At 45.0% G+C, this 27,266-nt stretch overlaps 1 protein-coding gene across 1 annotated transcript in view; it reads left to right on the top strand.

The window, feature by feature from the left end:
* The window catches only part of LOC146856663 (FIGNL1-interacting regulator of recombination and mitosis-like), a 1,639,010-nt gene that overhangs the window by 181,819 nt on the left and 1,429,925 nt on the right, over window positions 1-27,266 (top strand). Inside the window, exon 3 of the mRNA XM_085654838.1 lies at window positions 8,316-8,445. Coding sequence (XP_085510964.1) covers window positions 8,316-8,445 — 130 coding nt within the window. The remainder of the gene's footprint in view (window positions 1-8,315; window positions 8,446-27,266) is intronic.

The raw sequence follows: 27,266 nt of genomic DNA, 5'->3' as shown, positions 1-27,266 counted from the left end.
TGGGTCCCATAGGATCTACTGGGATGATAGACTCCTTTACTCACCACCAGGAGGTTGGTTATAACTCTGAAGTTTAGGAGCTTCCTATTGACACTAGCACATGACATCCCTTTAGCAGGTCACCTAGGCCAAAACAAGACTTGGGACAGTATTGTCCCTCACTTTCCTTGGCCTCACATGTCTGAAGACACCAAGGAGTTTTGTTGCTCCTGTGTCACTTGTCAAGTCAGTGGTACGGCAGGTGGTACCACAAAGGCCCCCCTGATACCCCTACCTGTGGTGGGGGTTCCCTTTGAGAGGGTTGGGATTGATATAGTTGGTCCCATAAATACTCAAACTGCATCTGGGCACAGATTTATACTGGTGGTGGTGGACCATGCCACTGGGCATCCAGAAGCAATTCCCCTTAGAACTACCACAGCTCCTGTGGTGGCAAAAGCCCTCCTTGGAATCTTTTCCAGAGTGGGTTTCCCTAAGGTGGTAGTATCAAACGGAGATGCAAACTTCATGTCTAGTTACTTGACTTATATGTGGAAGGCGTGTGGACTAAATTACAAATTTACCACCCCTTATCACCCACAATGCAATGGGTTAGTTGAAAGGTTCAATAAAACCCTCAAGGGCATGATTAAAGGTCTCCCAGAAAAGCTTAGGCGCAGATGGGACATACTTTTGACCTGCCTTCTCTTTGCCTACATACAGATTCCACAGAAGGGGGTTGGTTACAGCCCATTTGAACTTCTGTTTGGACATCCAGTTAGGGGTCCATTGTGTCTAGTGAAGGAGGGATTGGAGTTACCTCTCAAACCCCCTAAACAGGATATTGTGGACTATGTACTTGGTCTCCGCTCCAAGATGGCCGAGTACATGAAGAAGGCAACTAAAAACCTTGAGGCTAGCCAGGAAATGCAAAAGGCCTGGCATGACCAAAAGGCTGAACTGACTGTTTATCAGCCAGGGCAGAAAGTATGGGTATTGGAGCCTGTGGCCCCAGTAACCCTCCAAGACAAGTGGAGTGGCGCTCATATAATAATTGAGCAAAAGGGAGAGGTTACCTACTTGGTGGGTATTGTAACTCCCAAGAGCCGCCATAGGGTGCTCCATGTCAACCGGCTCAAACCATATGTTTACAGGGCTGACATGAGCATCCTCATGGCTACTGATGAGGGACAGGAGGAAGAGAGTGATCCACACCCTGCTCTCACAGAACCCTGATGATGGTTCAGTTGATGGTGTAGCCTTGGCAGGCAAACTCACTGTCCAGCAGCAAACTGATTGCAGAAAAGTTCTAATCAGTTTAGACATATGTTTTCACTGACTCCAAGTCAGACTAACTGGTGCACTCATGAAGTGGACACTGGGGACAGTTTGCCTGTTAAAAATAAGATTTACAGGCAACCTGACCATGTCAGGGACTATATCAGGACTTAAGTCCAGAAGATGTTGGATTTGGGTGCGATTGAACCCTCAGATAGCCCTTGGGCTGTGTCCTTGAATGCCAAAGCTTCTTTTCCATGTATCAAAGACTGCTGTCTGTATTTGCCCAGATTACTGGGACTGACAAATAAGGAGGCCATATCCATGCCTCCATCACAGATCAGTACAGCCTGAGTAGGAACTCTGCCTAGGCCAGAGTCCATCTCAGATCCCAGGGTTAACCCTACTACACTCTTATTCTGAGTACCACCACTTGGAGCTGAACTAGGGAGGAACAGTTGCCTTAGGGGCAATGTTGGCTGGAGTTGAGTCCTTGGACTTGTTACAATTACTTGTCAACTGGGTCTTCTGTTTACAGATTTTACACCATGGTTTCTTTTGGCCTTTTCTTATGTTAGATTGGGACTCCCCACCAGATAAAGATTTTTGGGGCCCTTGAGAAGACTTCTGGTCTTTACCCTTCTCTCCACCCTTATCAGAGTTTTTAGAATCTTGCTTTTTGGAGTCACCACCTTGGTTCTGAACCTTCTGCCTCACCCTGGTTCTGACCTATTTGTCTGCCTTCTGGTCCAATTCTTGGGGAGAGGTCAGATCAGAGTCCACCAGGTACTGATGCAACAACTGATTTTGACAATTGTTAAGGATATGCTCCCTCATAATTAAATTGTAAAATCCTTCAAAATCACACACTTTACTGCCAAGTAACCAGCCTTCCAGAGCCTTAGTAGCACAATCTACAAAGTCAACCCAGTCTTGAGTCTGTGGCTTTTGGGTATCTCTGAACTTTAACCTGTATTGTTCAGTGGTTAGCCAAATCCCGTCAATCAGAGCACTCTTCAAGACTTTGTAATTATCAGCATCCTCTTCTCCAACAGTGAGGACCTTGTCTCTACCTTTGTCTGCAAAGATTGCTGCCCACTGCTCCCGAGGAACCCTCTGTACTTTACAGGCCTTCTCCAGTGCAGTTATCCATTTGTGGATGTCATCCCCACTCTGGTAGGGAGGGACAATCTTGCTCAGGTTCCTATGATCATGAGTATTTTCTCTACCTCTAGAGACACTGTTGGTGCCACCATGGGTCTCTAGCCCCAACTTTTTTAGAAGCTGTCTGACGCTCCAGGGATTCTCTATCTAAGGCCAATTGCTCTCTTTTGATTCTGAGCTTAGCTCTCTCAAAGTCAAGCAGTTGGCACTTCTTATCATAAGAGGACTCCCTTTTATGAGAAGAAGTCTTATGAGAAATAGAGGTCTCAACAGAAGTACCAGAATAATTAGATTCCTGAGAAGGTGATCTTGATCTTCTTGGTAAACTGTTAACCCTTCCAGGTGGGGTAAAGAGAGGGCCACTGAGGCCTTCTCCCTCACCTTCAGGAAGAGTTGGATTGTCCAGGTTAAAATCATCTTGATCCTCCTGGCCAGCATCAGTGTCCAGGTCATAGAGGTTTTCACCTCCTGCCCTTTCCTCTTCTGCTGTCCCACCCAACTTGCCTACCTCATCAGACCCTGGGTTCTTTCTGAGGTAATCTAAAAGCAAAGCCTCTATGAGGCATTGAGATTCTGTTTTTTTTTTCCTGTCTTCAGTTTCCTAGCAGTACACATATTCCTCAATTCTTGGAATGGGATATGGTCATACTTAGTGGTCAGAGCCCCATTGGGTTCTGCCCTAGAAGACTTACTAGTGTTATGTGGTGTGGCACCTACCTAATCTAGTGGGAACTACTAAACTCTCTTGAGTTGGAAAAAGGGTGTGCTAGACCCTTGACTTAACCAACTCTAAGTTCTGTAGAACGTACTTTATTCTAGTCTTGATTATTTGTACCTATAGTGGTTTTCAGTTAGTCGCTCAATGAGATTATCTGGTAAAGCAATAGCAAGCTTGAATCTCAACCGCTGCACACCAATGTGAGAAGTTGGCCTGGTATATACTGTCCACTATAGTTATAGTCGGCACCTTGCACCAGTCCAAACAACCCTTATTGATGATTAGGTTAAAGACAACCTTTATTGAAACCTAACCTAGTGGTAGCTATGGAGAGCAGCCTTCAGGCTAAGTCTCGAAGGAATGTAAAGCAGCTGGGTTTACCAGATTATAACCTCCTGAATGACCAAATGAAAAGAGAACCACACAAGTATATATAAAATATATGTATTTAGTTCTAAACACACTCAACTAACCTCTTTATGAGATTAGAGAACAAGATACACAATATTAAAGCACTAGAATGACAGTAAATAGCACAATACACAGTGGGCCCTAGGGGAGACCAAACCATATATTAAGAAAGTGGTATAATGTTCGACAAATGGGACACCATTGGGATATCGACGGTGAGGGACATCTGGGGGAAGAAAAAAACTAGCCACGTTTGAGGAGCTTCAGGCGAGTTACCAGCTGGCCCAAACAGAGACTTTCCGATACTTAGATTAGCCATGACATATCGACTGCTCTGCCGAGAGATGTCCCCCTTCCTGATTCATTCCCCCTGGAGGATCGGTTGTTATGTGATCCCATGGATCATAAAGCCATTTCACTTACGTACAGGAAACTGGTCAATAATCGGACGGACCCGATGCAAAAGCTGAGAGGGAGTTGGGGAAAAGATTTGAGTGCGATGGAGTACGAGGACTGGCGAGACGCCCTGGCGTCCCCTCGCGAGGTGGCCATTCCATAGCGTATGCGACTCTTGCAACTTAAGGTTCTGCACAGAGTCTACTTCGACGCCACACGTTTGTTCAAGATAGGTAGACGCCCGACCCGCTTTGTCTCCGGCATTGCAATCAAGTAGGCACTTTTTTCTACATAATATGGGTATGTCCGCACTTTCCGAATTTCTGGGGGGGGATTGTCTGTCAGCTCACGCAGGCCTGTGGTGGGTCCCTACAGCTATCTCCACAACTATGCTTGCTTAATATCTGCGAGGCTACTGATCTCTCCCAGGCTGAACAAACTTGGGTGGCGATGGGATTCGCCATCGCAAAACAAAACATTGCACAAAAATGGAGGGTTGGGGAGCTCCCACTGCAGGGTGCCTGGGCAAACGACATGGATGTTTCAATGATTGCCGAAAAATCGTTTTTTAAAGGCCGTGGATGCCCCAGGAAATGGGACCATAAAAGGGGAAAGTTGAATAAATACAGGGGGGACATCTGCATCTCTCCGAGGGAGGAGTTGCAGGGGGAACGGAACGACTTGATGGCCCAACTGATGGCGCAGGTGGGGGATACTCCTCTGAATCTTTGATACCAGGGTCCCTCTATGGCCCCTATCTTAAGCTTTATATTTCACTGTATTGTGCTATGTTCATCTTATATTAAGATATGCCACTTTCCCAAGGAACTGTAGTGGTCGGGTATAACTTCTTGCCCTGGAAATGTATGACTGGGTGGGGGGGGGATTATTCAGTGCTATCTTTGAATGTCATGTGATGATACCAGCTTGTTCGTTGGAAAAATTAATAAAAAGTTTACACAAAAAATGAAAGTGGTATAACAACCACGACTTGACTAGACACAGTGCCTAGAGCACGTAGAATCGCTGGGACCCCAAGGAACCACCCAAGGTAGTGACACAGGGGACCCACAGGGGACGCGTGCAGTGTGAGAACACAGCCGCAAGCTCCATACACTCCTATGGGAAAGTCGCCATTGGAATTTTAAAGCAGAGGGGACAGAGTCTGGGTCACTCACCTAGCCCAACTAAGGTCAGTCTTTAACATGGCAGCCCGACTCATAACTGGTTTAAAAAGATTTGAACACATCTCACCAACCCTCAACGCACTCAACTGGCTTCCTAAGGAAGGGAGATGTATTTACAAACTGGCCTGCATCACACACAAGGCCCTTCACACCCAATCCCCAAACTACCTAAACAGCAAACTAGTAAAAGCAGGAAAATCCAGAACTCTGAGAAGCACCAGCTCTCTTCTTCTCATCCCTCCGAAACTGAAAAAGAAAACAACCCAGTGCCAGTCCTTCTCTGACAATGTACCCAGGAAACTCTTTCTCCTCAACCAATACTTTACCGACCAAGGCAACCATCCTAGGCATCAATAACCTCATGGACTCCCCACTCACTGTATCCTTCAAGGATGGTGTTTTTCTGACTGTGTCAGCCCCCGGCATCCTTCTCCCATCACTGGATACATAAGTATTTTTTGTCTTTGCTTTTATCTTTATTCATCCTCATGTCCTGCGATGTTATGCAATCTTTTCTTTTCCTTTTGTATGTAAAGCGCTCTGATACCCACAGATCTAGCTGGCACTATATAAAACTTTATAAATAAATAAAATAAAAGGGTGACCAGGGGCTCGGTAGACGAATGCCCAGCGATGTCGGGTGTTTCAGGTGAAGTGAAGTGAAGCTTGACTCTGCAGCCACGGGGACCAGGAGATGTCTACGATGACCAAAGTCCGCAGGTGAGCTGTCCAACGAAGGATGTTGAGTGCTGGGGGGGGGGGGGGGTCGGGTCAGTGTCCAAATTGGAGACCAACAAGCCTTGGCAACTGCAACCCACGCGGTCAGAGAAAAGATGCTTCGGTGTGGACCAGCAAGGTCCTGGGGTCTCCCCAAGCGATGGAGAGTCAGGGCACGTCTGGAGCAACCAGGAAAGCCCACAAAGTTAAAGTTGCCTTCACAGGGGCCCACAGGTCGACGGACCAGGGATTGCAAAGGGACCTCGAGAGGAATCACAAAATACCAGCCCATGGAACACTCGTGGAGTGTAGGCCAGTTATCTTTGGTGGAATCACTGCTCGAGGTCTGGACTACAAGTAGCCCAAAGCACAGCCTCAGGGATCGCCAAAAAGCATATGGTGCTGTAAATGTGCACGGTGTCCAGGGGTACGGGTTGCACGGTCCCCACGAGTGCGGGTCTCAGGTTTGCTGAGACCACAAGTCGACCTCCGGGAAGCTTCGGAACCCGCCTCCTGTGTTGCAAAATCTTCGGAGTCCTTCAGGAGCTGTGTAGATGCAAACTGGTCAGATGCGTTTCAGGTGACTGTCTTGCAGGGGAGTAACTCCTTTACTCCAAGGGAGATTCTTCGGTCATCCAACGTAGTGTAGATAGTTGAAGTACTTGGTTTCTGTAGCAGAATTTCGTCCAGGTGAATCTAAAGTCCTGTAGCCGGGAGTTGCTACTTTATACACAAGGAAGAGGTGGGACAAACTATGGCGACCCACCTATGGGAGGGTCAGGACAGAGGGGTGGCTAGACCCATGTCCTTTGTCCAGTTTCTTGCAGAGCAGTGGCTGATAGCCCCTGCAACCGGTTTGAGCTGGACTATGCACAGGGACACTAAATGTGCCCCCAGTGCAGACATCCAAGCAATCTCAGAGCGCACCCACCCAGCCCCAATACACTAAAGCCTGTCTGGGAGGGGGTCACACCTCCCCGTGACAGGAAACCTATTGTCCAGCTATCCCCTGCCAGAGTTTCGTCCAGCAGCAGGAGGGCAGACTCGTGTCTGTGGCTGACCGCATCCATTTTGTTATGCCAGGGTTTGTAAAGCTGGTACCGGGTGTACCTGTGCTGTCATATTTCTCCCTCTAGTAGGGTGGAATCATACCTCCCACACCAGTTACTGGTGTGGAGGTATGATTCCAAGATGTTTGACACCAAACACTACATGTTTCCATGCAGCCATTTTAAAGTTAGCATTTACCGCTAGGTTATAATGCACTTAAGAGTATATGGTTGGCTGCATCATAAACCACCCCGGAATAAAGGTTCCGAAAGCTGCAGAGGGGCTCTGCTCATGCATAGGCACACTCTCACATAAAACCCAGCACCCTGCCTTCAGGATGATAAGGCCTGCCATAGGGGTGACTGATAGGTTTATATGCGCAGTGATTAGGATAGATATAGTGAACCTATATCTAAGTATGGGGTGCATGCACCACTTTCCAAAGGCTGCTGCAGTAGACCTGTGGTGTCATTTTGAATGGTCTCCCAGGGGTGGCATAATACATACTGCAGCACCTGAGAGGCCTCTGGGGTACTTATCCCCTGGGTATATAGTATACCATATACTAGGGACATATAAGGGTACCCCAGAATCCAATCTGTAGTGTACCTAAAGTAAATGAAATCAATTTAGAGAGAGAGCAGCTAGGCTGGGGTCCTGGATAGCAGGATCCCAACCAGACTAAGTTGAAAACAGTGAAACATCAGCAAAAAGTGGGGGTAACTATAAGAAGCAGAACCTACTCTCCTACAGGCCCCAGTCCCCACACAAGACTTTGGGACATAGAAAGAGCAGTATGCGCACTCTCGATTATTTGGACAGAATAAACTGTGCAGATTTTGCCATTTCGCATAAAAGAACGAAGCAGAATACACACATAACGAGCCCTGATGACGTCTGCTGTTACGCTTAGATTTTAAAGATGACACATGTTGGCAAGTGGAACGTCAGAGTATATGGGTGAAAATGGATATTCGAATAAAGAACTGTTAGTAATCGAATAAAGAACTGTTGGTACCACGACCTCGAGTCAAAACTGTTTGAGTGATCTGAGAACTTTTGTAATTTAGTTTGGATTTCCCTCCAGTTGAGGAAGATCATGTGGCTCCTCCTCCTTCAGAGCACCTAATGATATATGGACACTCATTGTACGGATTGATGTGTCTTTACCCCTCATGTGTAATAAGTTGTGTGCACCCACATTCCCAGCCACCATTCTTTTTTTGTTTCATTCATTGCATAGATGTCAGCCAATGCATTTTAGTATGTAGGTACCAGATATCATATGTATACATTAGTTACATATCAAACTTATCTGAAAGATTACTAGTGACATTAAGAGGTTGTTGATAGATTGATGGCAGTATGTCCATGTTTTATCTTCTGTTTGTTCATGCAGTCTTTGTTTTGTGCAGATCTTCCTTCAGACCTTTTTCTTCCACAATGCTTACTTCTAATTCACATAATGGACAAACTTCCTTCGCAGTCTGAAGATGTGCAAACTTTGTGGTGTACAGGAAGCAATTTCACAGATAAAAGTTCCAAGTGAGTGAGTAACCTGTGCTTTTCTACATCACACTGTACAATAAGTTGTTTCCAGGCACTTTTAGGACATCATCTACTTAACTATTCATTGTTTTTTGTTTTGTTTACTAACAGTGTATCTGATGAATCCTTCGGTGGTTATCGCTCTTGCAATCCACTAATTTAAATGAACTTTTTCTGCATTTTTTTCTCTTTATGCTTGCCTCTATTTTATGTTTACTAACAGATGAGAGGGCTATGTTTGCTGCTGGTTTGTGGGCCGGGCTTTTAAAAATGAATGGCAATTAAAGTGGGATATTTATGGGTCAGTTTCCCTTTTCTCTTTTTAAATCTTAAAAGAAGTAGTGGCAGATAACGCCCTAGTCACCGGATGAAATATCTGTAAATTTGTTGTGTTTAATTCCTTCTGAAGAAGCTCAGTTCAGTTATTAACTTTTGTTGTTCTTGCAGTTTTAATCCTCATATGTTGCAGTTCTCCAGTATTGGATCTTTCATAGATTCACATGCTTGAATCCTCCCTGTCAGGGTAGGAGTACCACGGTACATTGTAAAGCAATTGAATTAGTAGGCATAGCTTACAATGGCAAAAACATTGACTTTATTAGCTTATCTACATTATTTACTGCAGCCAATCAGGCAATAGCACCCTTTAGAACACTCCCAGCAGAGGCATCTACCGCACGTCGTGTGAAAGAGAGTCTCCCTCTGCTCAGTTCTTCAGTTTATATCCAGATTAGGTTCTTCCAGATTACTTCTGCTATTTAACTTTTCAACACCTTACATTAACCTGTCCGAATCATTGAAGAAAGGACTCATCTGATAGAGACATCTAGCTGCAGATTCCTTAACTTAGAATATCCCCAGGAGTCAGACTTGATCCAGAAAATATTTTCACCAGCAGTACCTATGCGCGCCAGGGGACGGCATCTCCCGTCTCCGTCCTGACGTCGTCCACGGAAGTGACCTCAATGGAGCCAAATAAATCCACCCTCGACGCGCTGACGTCCATTTTCTTTTTTTCCCTATCCCAAAGCGGATCTTGGAGAGCAGTTCCTCTGGCCGGTTTTGTTTTTAGGCTGTCTCAATGCCATTTTGCGTCCGGAACAGTGTGCCAATGCCTGCGTACTTCAAATTGTGAGACCTGTACGCGGCAGATGTCGGCAACGGATCCACACGAGATCTGTATGTGGTGCTTGGGTGAGCACCACGACTCCACGGAGTGAGACGCATGCCGGCAGCTGAAGCTGAAGTCCCTGCAGGAACGGTGGATGAAGTTGATGCATGCCCGGTTGTCCCGTTCAGAGTCCTCGAGGCGCCAGTCTCCGTCTCCAGTGGAGGGGTCCAAGCGGCGCAGTTCTTCATCCCATGCTGAGGTTCCTGTTTGGGACAGGTCCCGGAGTCGTTCCCGCAGACGTCTCTCGCCTGCTTCAGATAAGCACTGGAGGGAGTCACGGAGGTCATCGACCTTGCGAAAGGTGCTGTCGGGGCCCGCTGCTCCCGTTTTTCACCAGACACCGGCCCTCAGGAGTCGACCCCCGCCTGCCCACCATTTCCTGGTGATGGGGCGACTCGGACCCAGATGGAGGCCTATTCCAGGGCCCTGCAAGCCATCCTTGGGTCACCCCCTCTCCCTGGCGCGCCTTTGGGCCCCACAGTGGGGGTAGGGACTCAGTACGGGGGTACGCCGGCGAGTTCACCCTCTGCACTGACAGAGTGCCCGGACTCCTGTTCTAGAGTCGCTGTGGCATCGCTCCCTGCGTTGTCCCTGGATGCAGCTGCGGCACGGACCTCAGCTCAGAGTCAACGTCGTTCCTATCGGCAGTTTCCTACCTCGTTGGAGGTCGAGTGAACGCTGGCCCTTTGGAAATGAGCCTTTTTAGGTGCCCACTGGTGCAGAGGTTCACCCTTATCTGTCCGCAGGTTCTTAAACCAACAAAGTAGAGATTGGCACGGAAGCTGGAATATCAAAGAAAAGTTTATTAATCACTCATGAGTGGGACTACATCAATACAGTACCCTCAGGCCACTGTAGGAGGTAGTACATGGAATACAGAATCCATGGGCCTTATATACAGACTTTGTTGTAGAGTTAGCATGCAGACTCAAAGAGGAGGTACTGACACATACAGAAATAGTTATTGACTAACATGGGCAGACAGAAATCGCTCGATCAGCAAATTGAGAGGGGAGATAGAATCTCCTTACATCAGTTGAAATAGCCTAACAGTTACATTCTAAGACAGGTTCATTCTAGCAGCTACAGGCCTTTCTGAGCCTATACATAGCTCTGGCTCAGTACTGAAGGAGTTAACTATAGTTGATGACGCAAGCAAAATAGAAAAGCAAGCAACAGTGAAGACGGTAGAATCACATGGCTAACACATGGCTAACGAAAATGGATGCCACGACCAAAATGGCTTCAGCTTATGCTAACGGTAATTTCTGTGATTTCCACAGACGTCCCTTTTAGCATTAGCTGAAGACATCGCTATGCAATAGAGGAAACATGAAAATTATCACCAACATCGATTGACATCAGTTTTCTTATTTCTTGGTCAGTTACTAGTCGGGCATTTACATTTTTGGTACTTTGTTTGATTGGGATATAGGAGGTACAGGTAGCAGCACAAAGGGAACACAGCATCGGGCCACATTGTGTACATATACAGCAGGAAAAAAGGATCGCAACAAATATACATAGGGCTGACAATAGCTTCCAACCCCAGGTAGTGATCATTGTCCAAAACCATCCAGTAAAAGTCCAAGTTCCTGAATTTGGATGGATTTCAAAGGCTATTTTATGCAACTTCGAAATTGCATCATAAACTGAAGGGGCGTGGTAAGGGATATATACACAACAACTGCCCCCAATGATGCGGCATTCTCCACCACGGTCCGCGAGGACGACATCAAGCACCATCCGGTTTTAGAGTGCCACAATTCTTGCAATTTGTAGTTCTTCTGTGATGTTCCCAAGTGCCATAGCTGTCTGATTGGTCACAGCCTCTACAACGCGTGTCAGGCGCCTTATCTTTCTGCTGTTTAAGGCTGCACCAACAAAGAAGAAAAGTTCCAAATTAAAGTCAACATATTGCTGCAGCGCAGTATCAGTCTGATCCACCTCATCATGATTTATTGTCCTCTTTAATCGGTTTTTAGAAATGTCATTAAACAGTTTATAGTCTTTATGATAGGATGCAGGTGCCGAAAACACAGGTGGTAGCAAAAAGTACACAAAATTAATTCCGGACCAACCAATGGGTAAATGATAGGATCCCTTATTTCCACATATAAAATAAATGTTGTGTGATGACATAAAACTGCTGTTATTTACTCTAGTAATATTTAACACCAGAGTACAATCACTTTTCCCCACAGGAATACTACCAACACTGTTTACATACAGGTCTGCTTGAGCTCTAGTAACAGCTATAAGAAAAGGTCCATTCCTTAGGCTTGTGGATCTCCTTCCTCATCTGGGTAACAAGCTCTGTTAAGTTGGGCATTAAATCCACCTACACCACAGTCAGTAATGTTAGAAACATGAGTATTCCACAGCAGCGCAAACCAGGCTCTGCAGGAACCGTTATGTGAAAATGGCAGAGGAATTTCCTCCCTTCTGATGAGCTGGCATCGTTCCACACACCCAACAGTTGGTAATGTTCGTAGCATTGTGTGTGTGACGTCTGTTTCTGTTCATGAAAAGGGAGGGTGAAGTAGTGGTGCTCAATGGGGACAGAAGTAGTAGCAGTCAGTAGATTTCGAGCAGGAGTTACTCCCTCTATAACCCATGTTATCGTAGCAATGATTATAACAGTGGAAGTAAGTCCAACAATAAACATGATCTTTCTGTCACAGACACTCGTAGCAGTTGACCTCTTCTCCGCAGACATATTCATCCCGATGTTGAAAGACAAAACAGATGGAGTCCTAAGGTCCCTGGGCAGCCGTTGGTTTCTTCAGTGAGGGTTGAGACTGGTATCACCACAAGGGTCCCCCCCTTTGTAGCTCAGCCTTTCACTAACCCAGGACGGTGACTCATCCAGTCTTTTTCAGCAATGTAGTTTCTCTTTTCCGCGTTCGCAGCTGATATCGAGATGCACCATGAATCTTATGGTCCGGGAAGAGTTCCTCAGGGTCTGCAGGTGACGCAGCTTGGCCTCTCTCTGTGTCCAGGATGTCGCGGTGATCTTTCAGTGCAGCAGGTTCCACCAAGGCGGACGTCACCCTCTTGCAGTGGGTGGAGTGGACCCAATTCTTCCGATTGGTCACTGGGACTGCAGTTCTGCTGGCCAGGGGAACTTGCTCAGGTCCCCGCCACCTCGGTTCCAGGCTGCTTGACCTCTGGAACACTTTCACCATCACCTGGTCACCAGGCCGCTGATCATGACCATCACCTTGTGACCTGTCAGGAAGAGCTTCTCGAACCTGTTGATGAATAGAAAGCAAGCTGTCAGTCAACTGAGACAAGTAGTCGCTCATCAACACATAAGGTACATCATGTATAGGGCGTGGCTTAGGAATCCCCAAAATGTCCATTGGCCTTCTGAATACCACCTCATACGGTGTGAGGCCAGATCGTGAATGTGGTACTGATCTAATGGATAGCAATGCCAAGGGCAGTGCATCAGGCTATTTCAGAGATGTGGAAGCCTTTATTTGGTCCAACTTAAGCTTAAATGTAGAATTGTATCGTTCCACGAGCCCTGCTGATTGTGGTTGAAAAGCAGCATGGAACTTCTGCTTAGTTCCCAATCCTTTCAAGACATACTCAACAACTTGCCCAATTAAATGGGGTCCGTTGTCACTCCACAAAACTCTGCAAACGCCGAATCTGGGGAAAAACTCCTTTAGGAGCACCTTTGCTGTAGTAAGAGCTGTATTATCTTTCATAGCGTATGCCTCTATCCATTTACTAAAGGCACATACCACTACTGGGACATATTTCAGGTTATTACAGCGTTCGAGCTGGATATAATCCATTTGCAGTACCTCAAAAGGTGCAGTTGGTATTGCAAATTCTCCTATTGTAGTTCGTGTTCCCTTTCCAGGATTACACTGGAGACCAATCAGACAAGACTTGACTATCTTTTTAACTGTGCCGGCAATATCTGGATGATCCCAAACCTGCATAAGTAGCTTTGCTATTGAGGATGCTCCAACATGTGCCGGGCCATGTGAATCATGGGATGTAAGTAGGCTGTGGGCAATCTCCACTTGGTCATGTCTTTATTCCTCCAACAGCCCTCATCGTCCAATGTACTCTCCTTAGACCATTGGTCTAATTCTTTAGCAGAAGCAGATCGTTGCATGTCCAATACCTCTTGCCTGGCATCATGCTAACGTACAGCCTGTGACAACCACCTACATAGATGTAGTGCTTCGCTGCATTGTAGTCTCACTGGCTGTGTGATCCGCAAAGGCATTTCCCTGTCCTATTTTATCAGTCACTTTCTTGTGTGCACTACACTTAACAATCGCTACTTTCTTAGGATATTTCAAGGCAGTAAGGAGATTATGTACTAATTCCCCATGCACTATTTGTGTCCCATGTGATTTCCTTCCAAAGTAGCCCAAAATCATGAGCTACTCCAAAAACATATCGGCCATCGGTGTAGATGTTAACGAGCAAATCAGTACTAAGCTCACATGCTCATATCAGAGCTATCAATTTAGCTGCCTGATCTGACTTCTGTGGGATGCGGGATGTCTCAGCTACTGTCTGAAGTGTAATTGCGTACCCAGCTGATGTTGTGCCATCAGGCAATTTCAAGCAGGACCCATCAACCCACAATTCCCAATCGGCTCTAGAAAGAGGAGTATCTTGTAAGTCAACACAACCCTTTGTTTGTTCCTCAGTAAGGGATTTACAGTCGTGCTACTCTTGTGACTGGAACTAAGTAGCTGGGAATGGCAATAGTGTAGCAGGGTTTAAAGTCAAACATCTTTTTAATGTAATATGAGAGGCCAAAAGAGTCAAGCGAGCACTAGTCAAATGCTGTGTTTTTGACTGATTTATCAGGGCGTCAACTGCATGGGGTACTAACACAAGTAATCTATGTGACAAGACTATTCCCTCACTCTGTCGCATGGACACAGCTGTCGCCGCTACCGCTCGAAATCACCCAGGCAACACACAAGCAACTGGATCAAGGACAGCTGAAAAATATGCACAAGGACGCTGCTTATCTCAGTGTGTCTGGGTTTAAACCGAGAGGGCACAACCGTCCCTCTTGTGTACATAGAGTGTAAAGGCCTTAGTGTAGTCTGGAGTTCCTAACACTGGTGCAGAGTAAAGAGCTTGACATAACTGTTGGAAGGCATTCTGACATTCAGTAGGCCATGGGAGGGGCATCGGAGTGTCTTTAGTCAAAAGGGTAACAAGGGCTTGACAATGTAGGAAAAGTTAGGGATCCACTGCCTACAGAAAGAAGTAAGGCCGATCAGTGCACGAACATCCTTTTGAGTACAGGGCACAGGAGTGTCTAAAATAGCTGGAATGCGGTCTGGTGTGAGTGCACGTCCCTCCTTAGACAGGAGGGGACCTAAATAGGTAACCTGCTGTCTACAATATTGCAATGAGACCTTGTGATGATGAGATGCAAGAAATGAGAGCAATAACAGTGTTCCTTCTTCGCACTGTTCAGGGGTATCAGCAGCCAACAAGATGTCATCGACATATTGAATAGGAGCCACCCCTTTTGGTACAGGAAAAGTATCAAGCTGTCTATTCAATGCCTGGTTATAGATGCTAGGACTCTCTGTATACCCTTGTGGAGCTCTACAAAATCTGATGGATCGATTATTCAAAGTGAAGCCGAACAAATAGCAGCTATCAGGATGAATAGATATCCCCAAAAAATAGTTTTTCAAGTCAATTACGCTAAATGTGGTTGCAGTAGGAGGAATCATAGTAAGAAGTGTTGTGATGTCAGAGACTACTGGGTATTGGGGCACTTCTATCTTATTGACCTCTCGTAGGTCAATGATAAATCTATAGACTTTGGACTCAGTGTAGTTTTTCAAAATAGGAAAAATAGGGCTATTACAGGTATTGTAGGGGACTTCTTCCACAACCCCCACTTTGATCAAATCCTGAACAATGTATATCAATGCTTCTTCACCTTCCCGAGATATTTTATATTGGGGCAGTCGAGGCAATGAGGCACCTTCCTTCACTTGAATATGGACTGGCGGGATGACCATTTGTTACTTAATATATATGAGTTCCGTCGGTCTCCTTTTTTTTATATATGTACAGCTGTTTGTTCAGTTTAGTGAGGTTAATAGTGATGTATGGGTCTGCAGGATACCGCCTCCTGTCCTTTATGCGAAAGTTATTGTAGACAAATATAGGATGCCCTTTCATCCGGGAAGGGTCAAACCTGTAGACTCCCTAAAACGAGAATATCGCTTTTATACAAATATTTCATCCAAAGTTGCTGTTTAAATTAATGTTTATTTCCTTTCATAAATTCTTTATAATAACGTGAATATATTAGGATCCATTTCAACATGATGTGGTATGCATCATTCCAAAACACTTCTTCACTTCAATGTAGGTATAGAGTATGTTCTGTTTATTCTTCACCGAATATGACTTAGCCCCAATGCATTTCGGGACCTGCCCTTCATCAGGGGGTATTCCCTAAAATAAAAGTGAATAATGTATTTGTAAATATATAAGAACTCGGAATACGGCTCTTATTACATTTCATGACTACTGCTGGTGACTATATCTCTATGTTTAACTTATTGTGATTCAACTAGGTGGAAAATATCGACAAGGTGCTATAATCACCGTGATTATAATCTCTATTGTGTAGGTTATATAAACGTACCTGTGAAGTCTGTTCGCTGGTGTGGACGCGGAAGCGCCAAAGTGTTTATTCAGGAAAACGAAATAGGACAAAATAACTCAGATATAAAACCCGTGGGACCCGGAAGATAACCATTTGTCCCACATCAGTATCTGATGAAGCCCACAAGGTACTAGGTTGCGATGCCAGAGCAATATCTTCTTTAATAAGGCAAGACCTCTCAACCAGTGGATAGTTGTCGTTTAAAATAACACGCACACCTTCTGGGAAACAATGTATTGTAGCACGAAAATGTTTAAGCATATCGATACGCACAGTGTTGTCCGGTGTGTTAGGGGAAAGCAATAATGGACATGATGCAGTGAATTTATCAAGACTGAATGCAAGTGGTTGTGGCAGTGGGCTAAGGAAAGGTGTCCCATCAAATCCTATCGATGTTATCGTTGTGCCAGACAGAGGAGCCCTAGGAAACAATTGTTTAGACAGAGCACTACGAGTAGCTCCTGTATCTACCAGAAACTAATCAGTAGAACCCAAGATGTTTCATCGACATAGGGACCCCTCTGATCTACTGGGACCTCAACCGGTTCCTTACCCCATCCTAGGCATTCCTAGCCATAATCAGAATCCTTAGGACCATCAGTCGGATAATCAGACATTTGATATTGATTGCGCCTATCGAAAGTATAAAAAAAAAATTGATTCTGCTCAACTGCCTCAAATCTAGTTCGATTATCCATGCCTCCCCTATTTCCTGAGTTCCCAGGCGGCCTCTCATGTTTCCTCTACTCCGCTGATACTGATGACCTTGCAAAAGAGGGCACGCAAAACGACAATGCACAATGATCAGAAGACAGAGGTGCTCGAGAGAAAGGGGATGGACCAGGGCGAAACATCGCACTTCCGCCTCCACCACCACCTCTGAATGAGGGACCATAGACCTGAACCCACATAACTTTTGTCTTTAAATCTTTAACCTTTTTATCCTCTTTGCCTTTTGCTTCTAATTCCTGACGCTCGTAATACTGAGCCATAGTCAAAAGGGAGACGGGGGAGGACGTAGTCCATCAACTCTTGCTGGCCTTTAGACGATTAGCTATTTCTGGCAACTTGTTAGCGACAAATTTGTCTACAAACAGATGCTTACCCGTGTCATCTGTCAATGACTTGAATCGTGTAAAGAAATCAGAAACTGACTCATCTGCTTTCTGCTTACAAGACGCTAAAGTAGCCCAATCTATTTTCTTAGGGGGTATAAGAGCTTTCAACTTAGTTACAATAGCTTTAGGAAGATCTAATATCACCTATTGCGGTTTCTGCGCAGGCTCTCTAGCGGCATCTGTTTCCTCTAAATGCACCCAAGTATCACATAAGCTACATTATCATCTACCTTCCGAATTGATCTCCACATACCAGGGGGGAAAATAAGTCCAAAGAACATGTCCATATCAAGTAATTTCATAGTGCAAAAACTAATAGCTCCTTCTACCTCTAAATAAAAAGCGGCTGGATTTTTGCGCGGATCAGGCAAAGCAGCTTTAAGAGCTATAACATCTGCTCTACTCCAAGGGGTATAGACCCAATTATAAATAATATAACCTTTCGCATTATCTGAAGTTTTATCGTCACTTGTCCCCATTCCCTTTGGGGGAACGTACAAAGGCGCAGCTTCACGCGTTGGTTTTACAGTAACTACAGGATTACTAATGTCTGTAAATGTCCCTGTAGCTCCTTCTTGTTGAGCTGGGAGCTGAACTGTTTGCTCAGCTGTAGCTTTAGCAGCTCCCTTTTTCTCTTCTCGCTGACGAAAGGCAGCAATTCCTAATTTAACCACTCGCCTAATTTGATTGGAAATTTGTAAAGAGGTAAAGGTGCCATCACTTAACTGTTTATAATCAGAATTTATATCAGCAGGCTCTAGATCATCAGAATGTTTTCTAAAACTGGTTATTACTTCACAAGTGAATGTTTCTAGAAAATATAACTGCTCTAGATCTGACCATTGCTGAACTATTGCTAGATTTTCTGGAGCGGAGGCATTCCCATACGCTGCCATACTGGCTGCGGATCTAAGAGTTGCCTTATTCTTGTTGGTTAAAGTAGAGCGAGTCGTTCGTCCAGTTTGCTCATCGTCCTCTTTTTCATCTGAAGAAAAATGCTCTTCATCAGAACCTTCTTTCTCAGGGGCGCTAGGGAATTTATATGGGGGTGGGGGTCTGTCTAACAAAATAGAATCATCTTGAGGTCTATTGAGGATGGGATAATGGGGCGCCTAACAGGGTACTGGCCAGTTACCTCTAAATGATGCTCCCTATCTTCTTTCTCTTTCATTTCCTTAATTTCTTTATTTTTCAATCCTTACCCTTTTGCATAAATAGTCTTGCGCTGTTCTTTTTCCGCTATAGCTTCTTCTCTCCTCACTCTCTCATTCACCTCTTTCTCCCACATTCGTACACAATCAAACATATCTTGCCGACTCTTTCTCTTAAACACTGCTCAACATACTGAATCTTCTTAACATCAAATGACCTATTTACTGGCCATCGTAGATCAGTATCCTTTTTTGTGAATTTGTTCCACAGTGTACTATTCATTATGGAAGAAATACCATATTTAATATACATAAACCTATTGGGTATCCCATTTAGGGGAGCCGGCTGGCAATCAAGACAGCAACACATTCTACAAAGTTTGCCAAAAGCAGGCATGTTAAAAATACTATAGTAAATATAATATTATAGTTAAAGTAGAACTTATCCCAAATATAGTACCTATCACAAATATTTAAAAAAGAGAAAAATCTCCTCATTACCTGCCTTTACTTATTGCAACAAGTAAATCAAACAAACAAAACCAGAATCTTGGCCAAGCAAATCCAAAACAAGAGTGTCGCTTTAGCGACCGTACCAAACCAAAGTCTCCAACCTCCACCTGCCAAGCTCTGGGTCGACCTAATGGTCACTGAAAGAATTTACAACAAGGGAGATCTCAGTTGGGACCGGCCATCACCTGGAGGGTCAGATCGGGAAAACCGGAAAAACACGTCGGTCTGCAAAGACAAAGGGTCTCCTCGTGCAGGGTACCTCCTCAGTATATTCATGTCTTCCGTCAAGACCACTCCCTCAGATGGCTGCGTCTCCGATGAGCCCCGCAAGTTGGCCGCCAATTTGTGGAAATTAGCCTTTTTAGGGGCCCACCGGTGCAGGGGTTCACCCTTATCTGTCCACAGGTTCTTAAACCAACAAAGTAGAGATGGGCACGGAAGCTGGAATATCAAAGAAAAGTTTATCAGTCACTCATGAGTGGGACTACATCAATACAGTACCCTCATGCCATTGTAGGAGATAGTACCTGCCCTTTGATTGGGTCAATCTGTTTGACGGGCATGCCAACTCGGCGGTCCAGTGCCTCATGTCTGGGTTCCCATGACTCCCATGGTTTTTAGTCCCCATGGCGGACTTTTGATTTCGTATGCAGTATTGTCACTGCTTTTCTGGTGGTCTTCTCTGGGTTTAAGATGTTATTTCCCAGACGGTTTGTAAAGCTGATAATCCGTGTTTTACCCTTCCTTTGGTACAGCTGGGCCAGCTGTTTATACGTTTCTTTTTTACCTCTGCCTATGAGCTTGTCTCAAGAGGTGTCCCTTGTTTTTTATAGGGATGTGACACCCTATGTGGGGTATTCCTTAGCTATTATGTAGCTGCTCTTCCTTGCCCAGGAAGTTTCGGAGGCTGCTGTGGAGTCTTCTTCTTATGTTTTCTGTCCCTTTGGGGACTTTTCCTATGGGTTATACTGTAGGTGTCTCACTTCGTTCAGTCTTCCTGCTGCAATAGGATGCCTCCTCCCTAGGGACCCAGGGATTGGCGTGGCCCTCTCCTGGAGCTTCTGTGTTGCAGCCTACGGTTGGTCCGTAGCACTCTCCTGCGTCTGTGGATGCAGCCTGCTCCAGTGTGGTGTTGGGTTTCTGCCGTATCCGGCTCGCCCCAGGGGGTTTCACGTCCTCCTGTCTTGCCTTTGCCAATTCTTTCAGCCTTCATATGCTCTTGGCAATGTTGGCTGTCTTCGGCATGAGTACGCGTCCATGTGGGAGCATTGTTTCGTTCCGCTCCAGAACGGGTTCTTTCTGTGTTCTAGGTGGACACCACATGTGGATCCACATTAGGTGTTAGCGCTGTCACGGGGTGCCCTTGGTATTCCTTGCGCCACTGTTTTGACTGCATTCTCTTCCTGTGGTATTGTCTTTTTCCCTGGTGTTGGGAAGGACTTGGGCTTTTCGCATGGCTCACACTTTGTCTGGGGTTTGCCTATGGGCAGTTGAGTCTTCGCCAGACAGGTCTCTGCTGCGTCTTGACTTGTGCCCTTTGCTCCCCTCTGCCCTTCCTCGGCCGGGGCTCACGTTCTTCTGTTCGTTGCCGCACACGGCTCAGGTGTTTCTACTCCTGGCCTCTGCTGCGCTTTTCAGTGGAAGTATTCTGCCTCCGGATGATCACTGGCATCCTCCAGTCTCTGTATGTGGCTATATATACTCCTTCTGACACTCTATGTCTGGATATTACTGACTCCTCCTTCACTAATGTGGTGGTCATTGTCCCCGCCTGTATTGCAGGAGCCCAGTCTTTCCTTCCCCGATCAGAGGAGTTGATGTTTCCCTTTTTAGTGGATGGAGATTGTATGTCCTGCTATGATTCACATCAGGGACGTTGGTACCAATTGGGTGACCTCCTATTCTCAAGGGCTACTCTTTGAGTTTCCCCTTGGTTGTCACTTTCATGACTTTTTCATTTAGAGGACAATAATATGGAGTTTTCCCTGCTGTGGTTTCTGGGGATTATCCCAGATTCCGTCTCTCTCTCTCTCTCTCTCTCTCTCTCTTTCTCTCGGTCTCTGTCTCTAATTCTGTCTCTGTCTCTGTTTCTCTCTCTCTCTGTCTCTCTCAGTCTCCCTCATGGGAAATAGCTTTGTGTCATTGTACCTGTAGGTACAGTTGGCTGGTTGACTACCTGGTGATGCGCCCGTCTTTCTCTGCTGACGCGCACATGCTGTTGCCGTTACATTTCATTGGGCATGTGCATTTGTGTGGTGTGGTTCCCATGGTACACAGTGTCTGCTTACGTGTATTCTTATAATCCACATCTATGTATCTCCTGGTAGCTGTAGTTTGTATGTCTCGGCATGATGACATCTGCCCCGACATGTCATTTTTTGGCATCTGCTGTTGTGCACGCTCAATTTGTATGTTCTGACTCGGTCATAGCTTTTAGTCCCTTCTCTGGAACTTTGTCTCTTGCAGATCCTGGGCTCCTACACTCAGTTTAACTTCTTTTTGCAGAAGTTTATGGCATTTCTGCCATTTTGCACTGACCATTTTAATTCTGTGATTTTGTTTCGTTCTTGTCTGGACAAAAGTGGGCTTGTACCGTCCTCTGGCGGATTGTGGTACCTTTGCTTCCCTTGCTCATGCTTCTACCCTGAGCTTCATGGGTCTGGTGTCAACCACGCTGCATTGATGTTCCCACCTTGTTTTAGTCAATGTTATTGACAGATTAATTCCCTTGGTAACTTAGTGATTTTCAGTCGTAGACCCTCATCCAATGGGGTATAGCTTTACTATCTATTCTAAGTTAAGGAGTCTGTGGCTAGATGTCTCTATCAGATGAACGAGTTACTTACCTTCAGTAACAATGTTTCTGGTAGAGACACAGTCTAGCCGCAGATTCCTTAACTCCCGCCTATCCTCCCCGTTCTGCGAGGACCTTTCCAGGTTGGGTTCTACCCACTTGCCTCCTTACAGGTAGCCTTGGTCTTCCTCCGGGGTGTTCTAGTTCACCTCCCTCTGGGGCAGGATGTATCATTCTGTTTTAGCACGTTGGCTCTCCACCCATTCTCGTTCTTGGGTGGCTAGGTTATGTGCCCTTCCATGCTCCTCCACCCTGGTTCTTCGGGCGTGGGGATTCTCATGTTATTCTACCCTCCTTCAGCCCTCGTCTATTTCTTCCCCATTACTTTGGGGTTTACTTGACTGTACTGCAGTAGATTGGGTTGGGGATCTATTTGACTGTGCTACAGTACATAGGTCATTATCGGGGGGGGCACATTCTCTGTTGTTGCACACTTGCGGTCACATACCATAAGTCATGTTGCTCCAGTCTTGTTGTCCTTTACAGTTACATCCTGTGGTTACAGACTGTGTTTAATACAGTTCTAACCTGTGGTTGCAAACTAACCTTTGTTTGTCATGCCATTTATTTAATCAACATGGTGATGTTTCTCATCATTCTATGATTTCTTGTCGTTGTTGCAAAGATTTTTGATCTCTTTTGGCACACTGTTCCCATACTCTCACTGTTTTTGTAGTGGCTCCGCGTTGTGGCGGCAGAAAAGTTCTGCAGTAGAAAACTGACATCAATGCGCCGGGGGCTGAGGGGGGGGGGGCCTTATATGGCTCCGTTTACGTCACTTCCGTGGACGACGTCAGGACGGAGCCGGGCGACGCAGAGGTACTGCTGGGGAAAAAGTTTTCCGGATCCAGTTCTACTGACGCCTGGGGATATTCTAAGTTCAGGAATCTGCGGCTAGACTGTGTCTACACCAGATACATTGTTACCGAAGGTAAGTGACTCGTTCTTTAGACCCTGTGGGACCTGTGGAAAGAAGAGGCTGCTCTCATAAGATCCTCATAAGGAGTTTATTCTCTCCCTTCATTCTACCCACAAGGTTAACAACTGTAAGATCTGTAGAACCTTTTTGTCCAAAACTCTCAAGGATAGAGAGAGGGGAGGCTGTTATGGCTCCAGAAACTTAAAGCTAAAACAACTGTAGTTTCTGAGGAAGAGAACAGTCAGGATTCTGTTATCTCACAAGACAAGTCAAGGAAAAGAGAGAGGTCACGCCAAGCATCACCAGAGGTGCATAGAAAGACCTTAAAAAAGAGAAACCATGAGTCTTCAAAAGGCATCTCTAGTAGAAACAAGCATTTTCAATGCAATCGGTCTCGCCTTTGGGACCTTATATGTATTCAGCTATGCAGCATATTAGCCTGGGTGCTGAAATATCTACCGTTCTTTCACAGGGAGGAAAGTAAGCACATGGAGAAAAATATTGCCTAACAGAAGGTAATGGTATAATCAAAAGATCTGTTTTTAATATAAAATTGTGGCCTTCGTGGTCATATCACTGAAAGTACAAGATTTGAGAAGAAATATTATTGTCTACGGGTGATCGTGGGAGACAAGTTTCTATGGCCTGGAATCTAGTAAATGCTAAAGTGATTCTGGTATTTTACTGACCCTGCTGGTCGTTTTCTATCAAGAAAGTTAAATAGAGGCAGTTGCCAGAAAAATTAAAAAGGAAAGTCCTTAAGCAGAAAGCAATTCTGGTATTTTACTGACCTCTACTTGTCGTTTTCTATCAAGACAGTTAAATAGAGGCAGTTGGAAAGAAAAAATAGTCCCTAAGGAAAAGTGGAAGCAGAAAAGTCCTGTGGCAGATGTCCAGAGCCCACAAAGTACATACAACAGATGTTCCAGACAGTGCATGCACTGTCTAGGCTCGACCTAAAAAGGTATGTGTATAGTGTATGGGAGAGAAGTACTTGCACAATTAGTGAGTGTAAAAGGATAATGTTAGAAATAGAAAAGATGTATGTGGTTTAAATATGGAAACATTAAAAGCGAAGTAACTTGAATTTATTCACGCAATAAGCCTGGAAAACAAAATTAATGCTGCATGCTGGCATGTGACAAAAAGCGATCAGTACTTTAGGGTACCTGGAAATACAAAAATTTTCATTTACAGTATACCTAGTGATAGACAGTAGCCATAGGGGCAGCAGTGAGCTTCGCTCTCAACTCACAGTAAAGTAAGCAGTAAGTAACAGTAGAAATGAGACCCGTAATAGTTGAAAACGGTGAAGTTTGCTTTATAAATGTAATGTAGCTGACAACGGAGGTTAATTAACTTTGTTTAGCAGTTAGGTTTCATTAAAAAAAACGTTTAGGCAGCAGCTGTCAATCTATATTCACAGTACAGGTGGTTTGGCACTTGTAACAGTAGGCAGAAGCTTTCTCGTGGACACAGCAGGAATATGGATGAAGATGAAATTCAGCATAGGACAGGGACTTCATTTTCATTGGTGAGAACGTGATGCAATGCATGGTGGCTTGAGTTGAGTTGCACATTTCTACCATCAGTATGGCCCAGTAGCACTCATCTATTGATGTGTCTTGCCTTGAGATGTCAGGCAGATTTTAAAAAGTAGGGTTTTCTCTGAAAAGTGTGTGTAACTGCTCCCATGCCACAGAACGTATCACTTTTTGTCACTTAGATACTCAACCTGTAAATAACCCCATTCCAGCTGACAAGATACACTTCCTATTGGACTCCTCACCTACATGTCGATTTGCAACCCACCAACCCTTGGATAGCTACATACTTGTAAATTGCAGAAAGCCACATTGGAGCAGCATTTTTACCAGCCGTATGCACCTACTTGCAGAGGACAAGATGGTTCTAAATAAGTGGAAAGACACATCCAAAGCATCGTTTAAGGGGTGGCTCAACTGGGTGAAATACCTTAGAGGTGCGGACGCGATGTCCCTTCGAGACTCACCATGGAAGCAGCCCAACAGAGGAATGTGGGCATCTATGGACAAGTACCTAGACCCCTATGAACCTCCATGAAGAGGCGAGATCAGCGACCTGTCTCCTACCTTTCTGTACAATCACGAGCACGTTTTTTCACTTCTCTCTCCGCTCAGGCCCCTTATCTCCGCTCTGGTCCTTTCTCTCCTTTCCTAACTGTGACCCCTTACTAGAATAGAGGGTGTAGGGCAGCCTATAAATAAACAGAAGGTAACGAACTGTACCTTAGACTTTACACCTTACAGACGTTTGCCCTGTAGCATCACGCGAGACAAGGTGCATGTTCTATGTTTTTATGTTTACTTGTTTTAGTTTTGTGATTTCTTGTTTTTTGTATATGACAAAATCTCAATAAAATCTTATTGAAATAAAAAACATGCAAGACACGCGTGAATTACAGCAATACTACTGTATACACAATGCATTCATTTTATTTTTAATACATATATTGATACATCTTTAAGATTGTTACTCTGTGTCAAAACAAGTAGCGTTGGCAAACTGTGAGAAGCATCTTGTTCCCCAAATCGGTTAGAAATAGGTCTAAAAATGAGTAGCTCAGTGGTGGTGTACCTGCCCAAATTACCTTTATCCATGGAGCTATCCACTGACGAGGGAAAAACAGTTCTTTACCCAGTCTTGCATCTCTAATGAGTACCAACAGCAGAACTCCAGAATGCTCGACTGGTGTCAGACTTGGTTTTAAAACCTATTGTGACCTAATAATGAACCAAATTTAGCGAGATTCAGAGTTTATTGCAATCCAGGTGCTTTTCCTCGCACCAGATACATAACGATACCCTGAGTACAATATTTATTATGTGTGACAAATAGCACCCATTATTAGTTTTTGGGAAATAACATGCGGATTTGGGTGCTTAGTGCACCAAAATCCACATGGTACTGTAAATACCAGTCTTTACCCCTGTTAAATTATGGTACTTGAAGCTTGCTGAAATGTAACAAAAGGTAAGCTAATTAGCACACCTGGTCCTTGCGAGATATGACAAATACCACCCCACTCCCATAATTCTGATCCCTGTGCAAACAGGTATTTACGAGGGGGGGGGGGGTCAAAGAATTCCAGCCAACCCGTAATCAGGGCCACTGTGTGCTTAAAGGTAATCAACCATTGTATGAATCCACTCGAGGTGGTTGAGCAGCTCTGATCCTCACCAGGGGTACCCAACCAGCCCCAGAGCGCACATCAGTCAGCTGATACAACGTACTGGGGGCAGCTCTACAGTTTCTCACATTTCCCCGGATTTCCCATAGGCAGACGAGAGTGGGGTGGCTTCAGGTGATCTGCCCAAAGGTAGAGCGGTTGGCCAAAAACAATAAAGAGCTCCTAAAATATCTACAGACTCCTCTGAATACTACAGCACTCGAAGCACTAGATTATGCATACCAGGTCCTAAATAACCACCAGTACAAAAGTACAGCGTATAAGCAGAACACATCCCAAGCAACTACACCAAAAGACATGTTAAAATGGCGTGACTAATAACAGGACGCTTGCAATAGACTGCTCCATTTGCATATATTAAATGGGGAGTAAATACAGCACATGCATGATGCTATAGTTAAAAAACTAACTGGTGAGTGGTCTGATAATGTGGTAGCATTATGTTCAGTGGAAAAATGCTGTAGCATTGCTAGTAAGACAGAAGCCAGAGATCATCTTTGCTCAAGGAGCAACTCAGAGTAACTGTTGTATGTGAACGTGTAATGATAGATCAACTGAAAACAGCGTGTAATTATTTATTCACCATAGAACAGTAAGAAACGGACAGTTAGGCCTTTCAGTTCAACACAAAAATGTTGGGGTTTACCCACATCCAAAGTTGGACATACATAATTTAAGGTCCCCAGCACTTACTTGCAGGTGTTCTGTCCATCTTTGTCCGCCCCTCCCATCTTCGCACTTAGGCAATATGTACCTGCACCTGCTAAGGTAAGCTTACTGCCATGGGAGGCAGCAATTACACTGACGCTCAGCTGTGTTTACACCTCACAGGCGAGGACAAGAAAGATGCTGAAAAGTTAGCAGGGCATTATTTAATAATAAAATGATGGGTTGATTACAAATTAATAGAATCCAATGCTAAGAAGATTGAACTACGGGCTTTTGGACTCAAGGACATGGCCAGCTTCTCCTAGAGCATCAGACGATCTCCTAAGACATGGCTGAGTGTTTCCACACTTTAGATTAAATCCCTTGGTCCTGGTTCACTCATGGCACACCAGATACTCTATATGAAGAAAAGCTGTTACTTCTAGATCTGTGGATTACAACCAGTAGATCAGGAACGTGTCTAGCACCATTGTAGCTTCTTGGTTATATATGTATTCTTCGATATT

Source organism: Triturus cristatus, chromosome 4_1 (genome assembly GCF_964204655.1).
Source record: "Triturus cristatus chromosome 4_1, aTriCri1.1, whole genome shotgun sequence".
NCBI lineage: Eukaryota > Metazoa > Chordata > Amphibia > Caudata > Salamandridae > Triturus > Triturus cristatus.
Note: the sequence above shows the minus strand (reverse complement) of the source record. Positions and strands in the feature narration are given on the sequence as shown.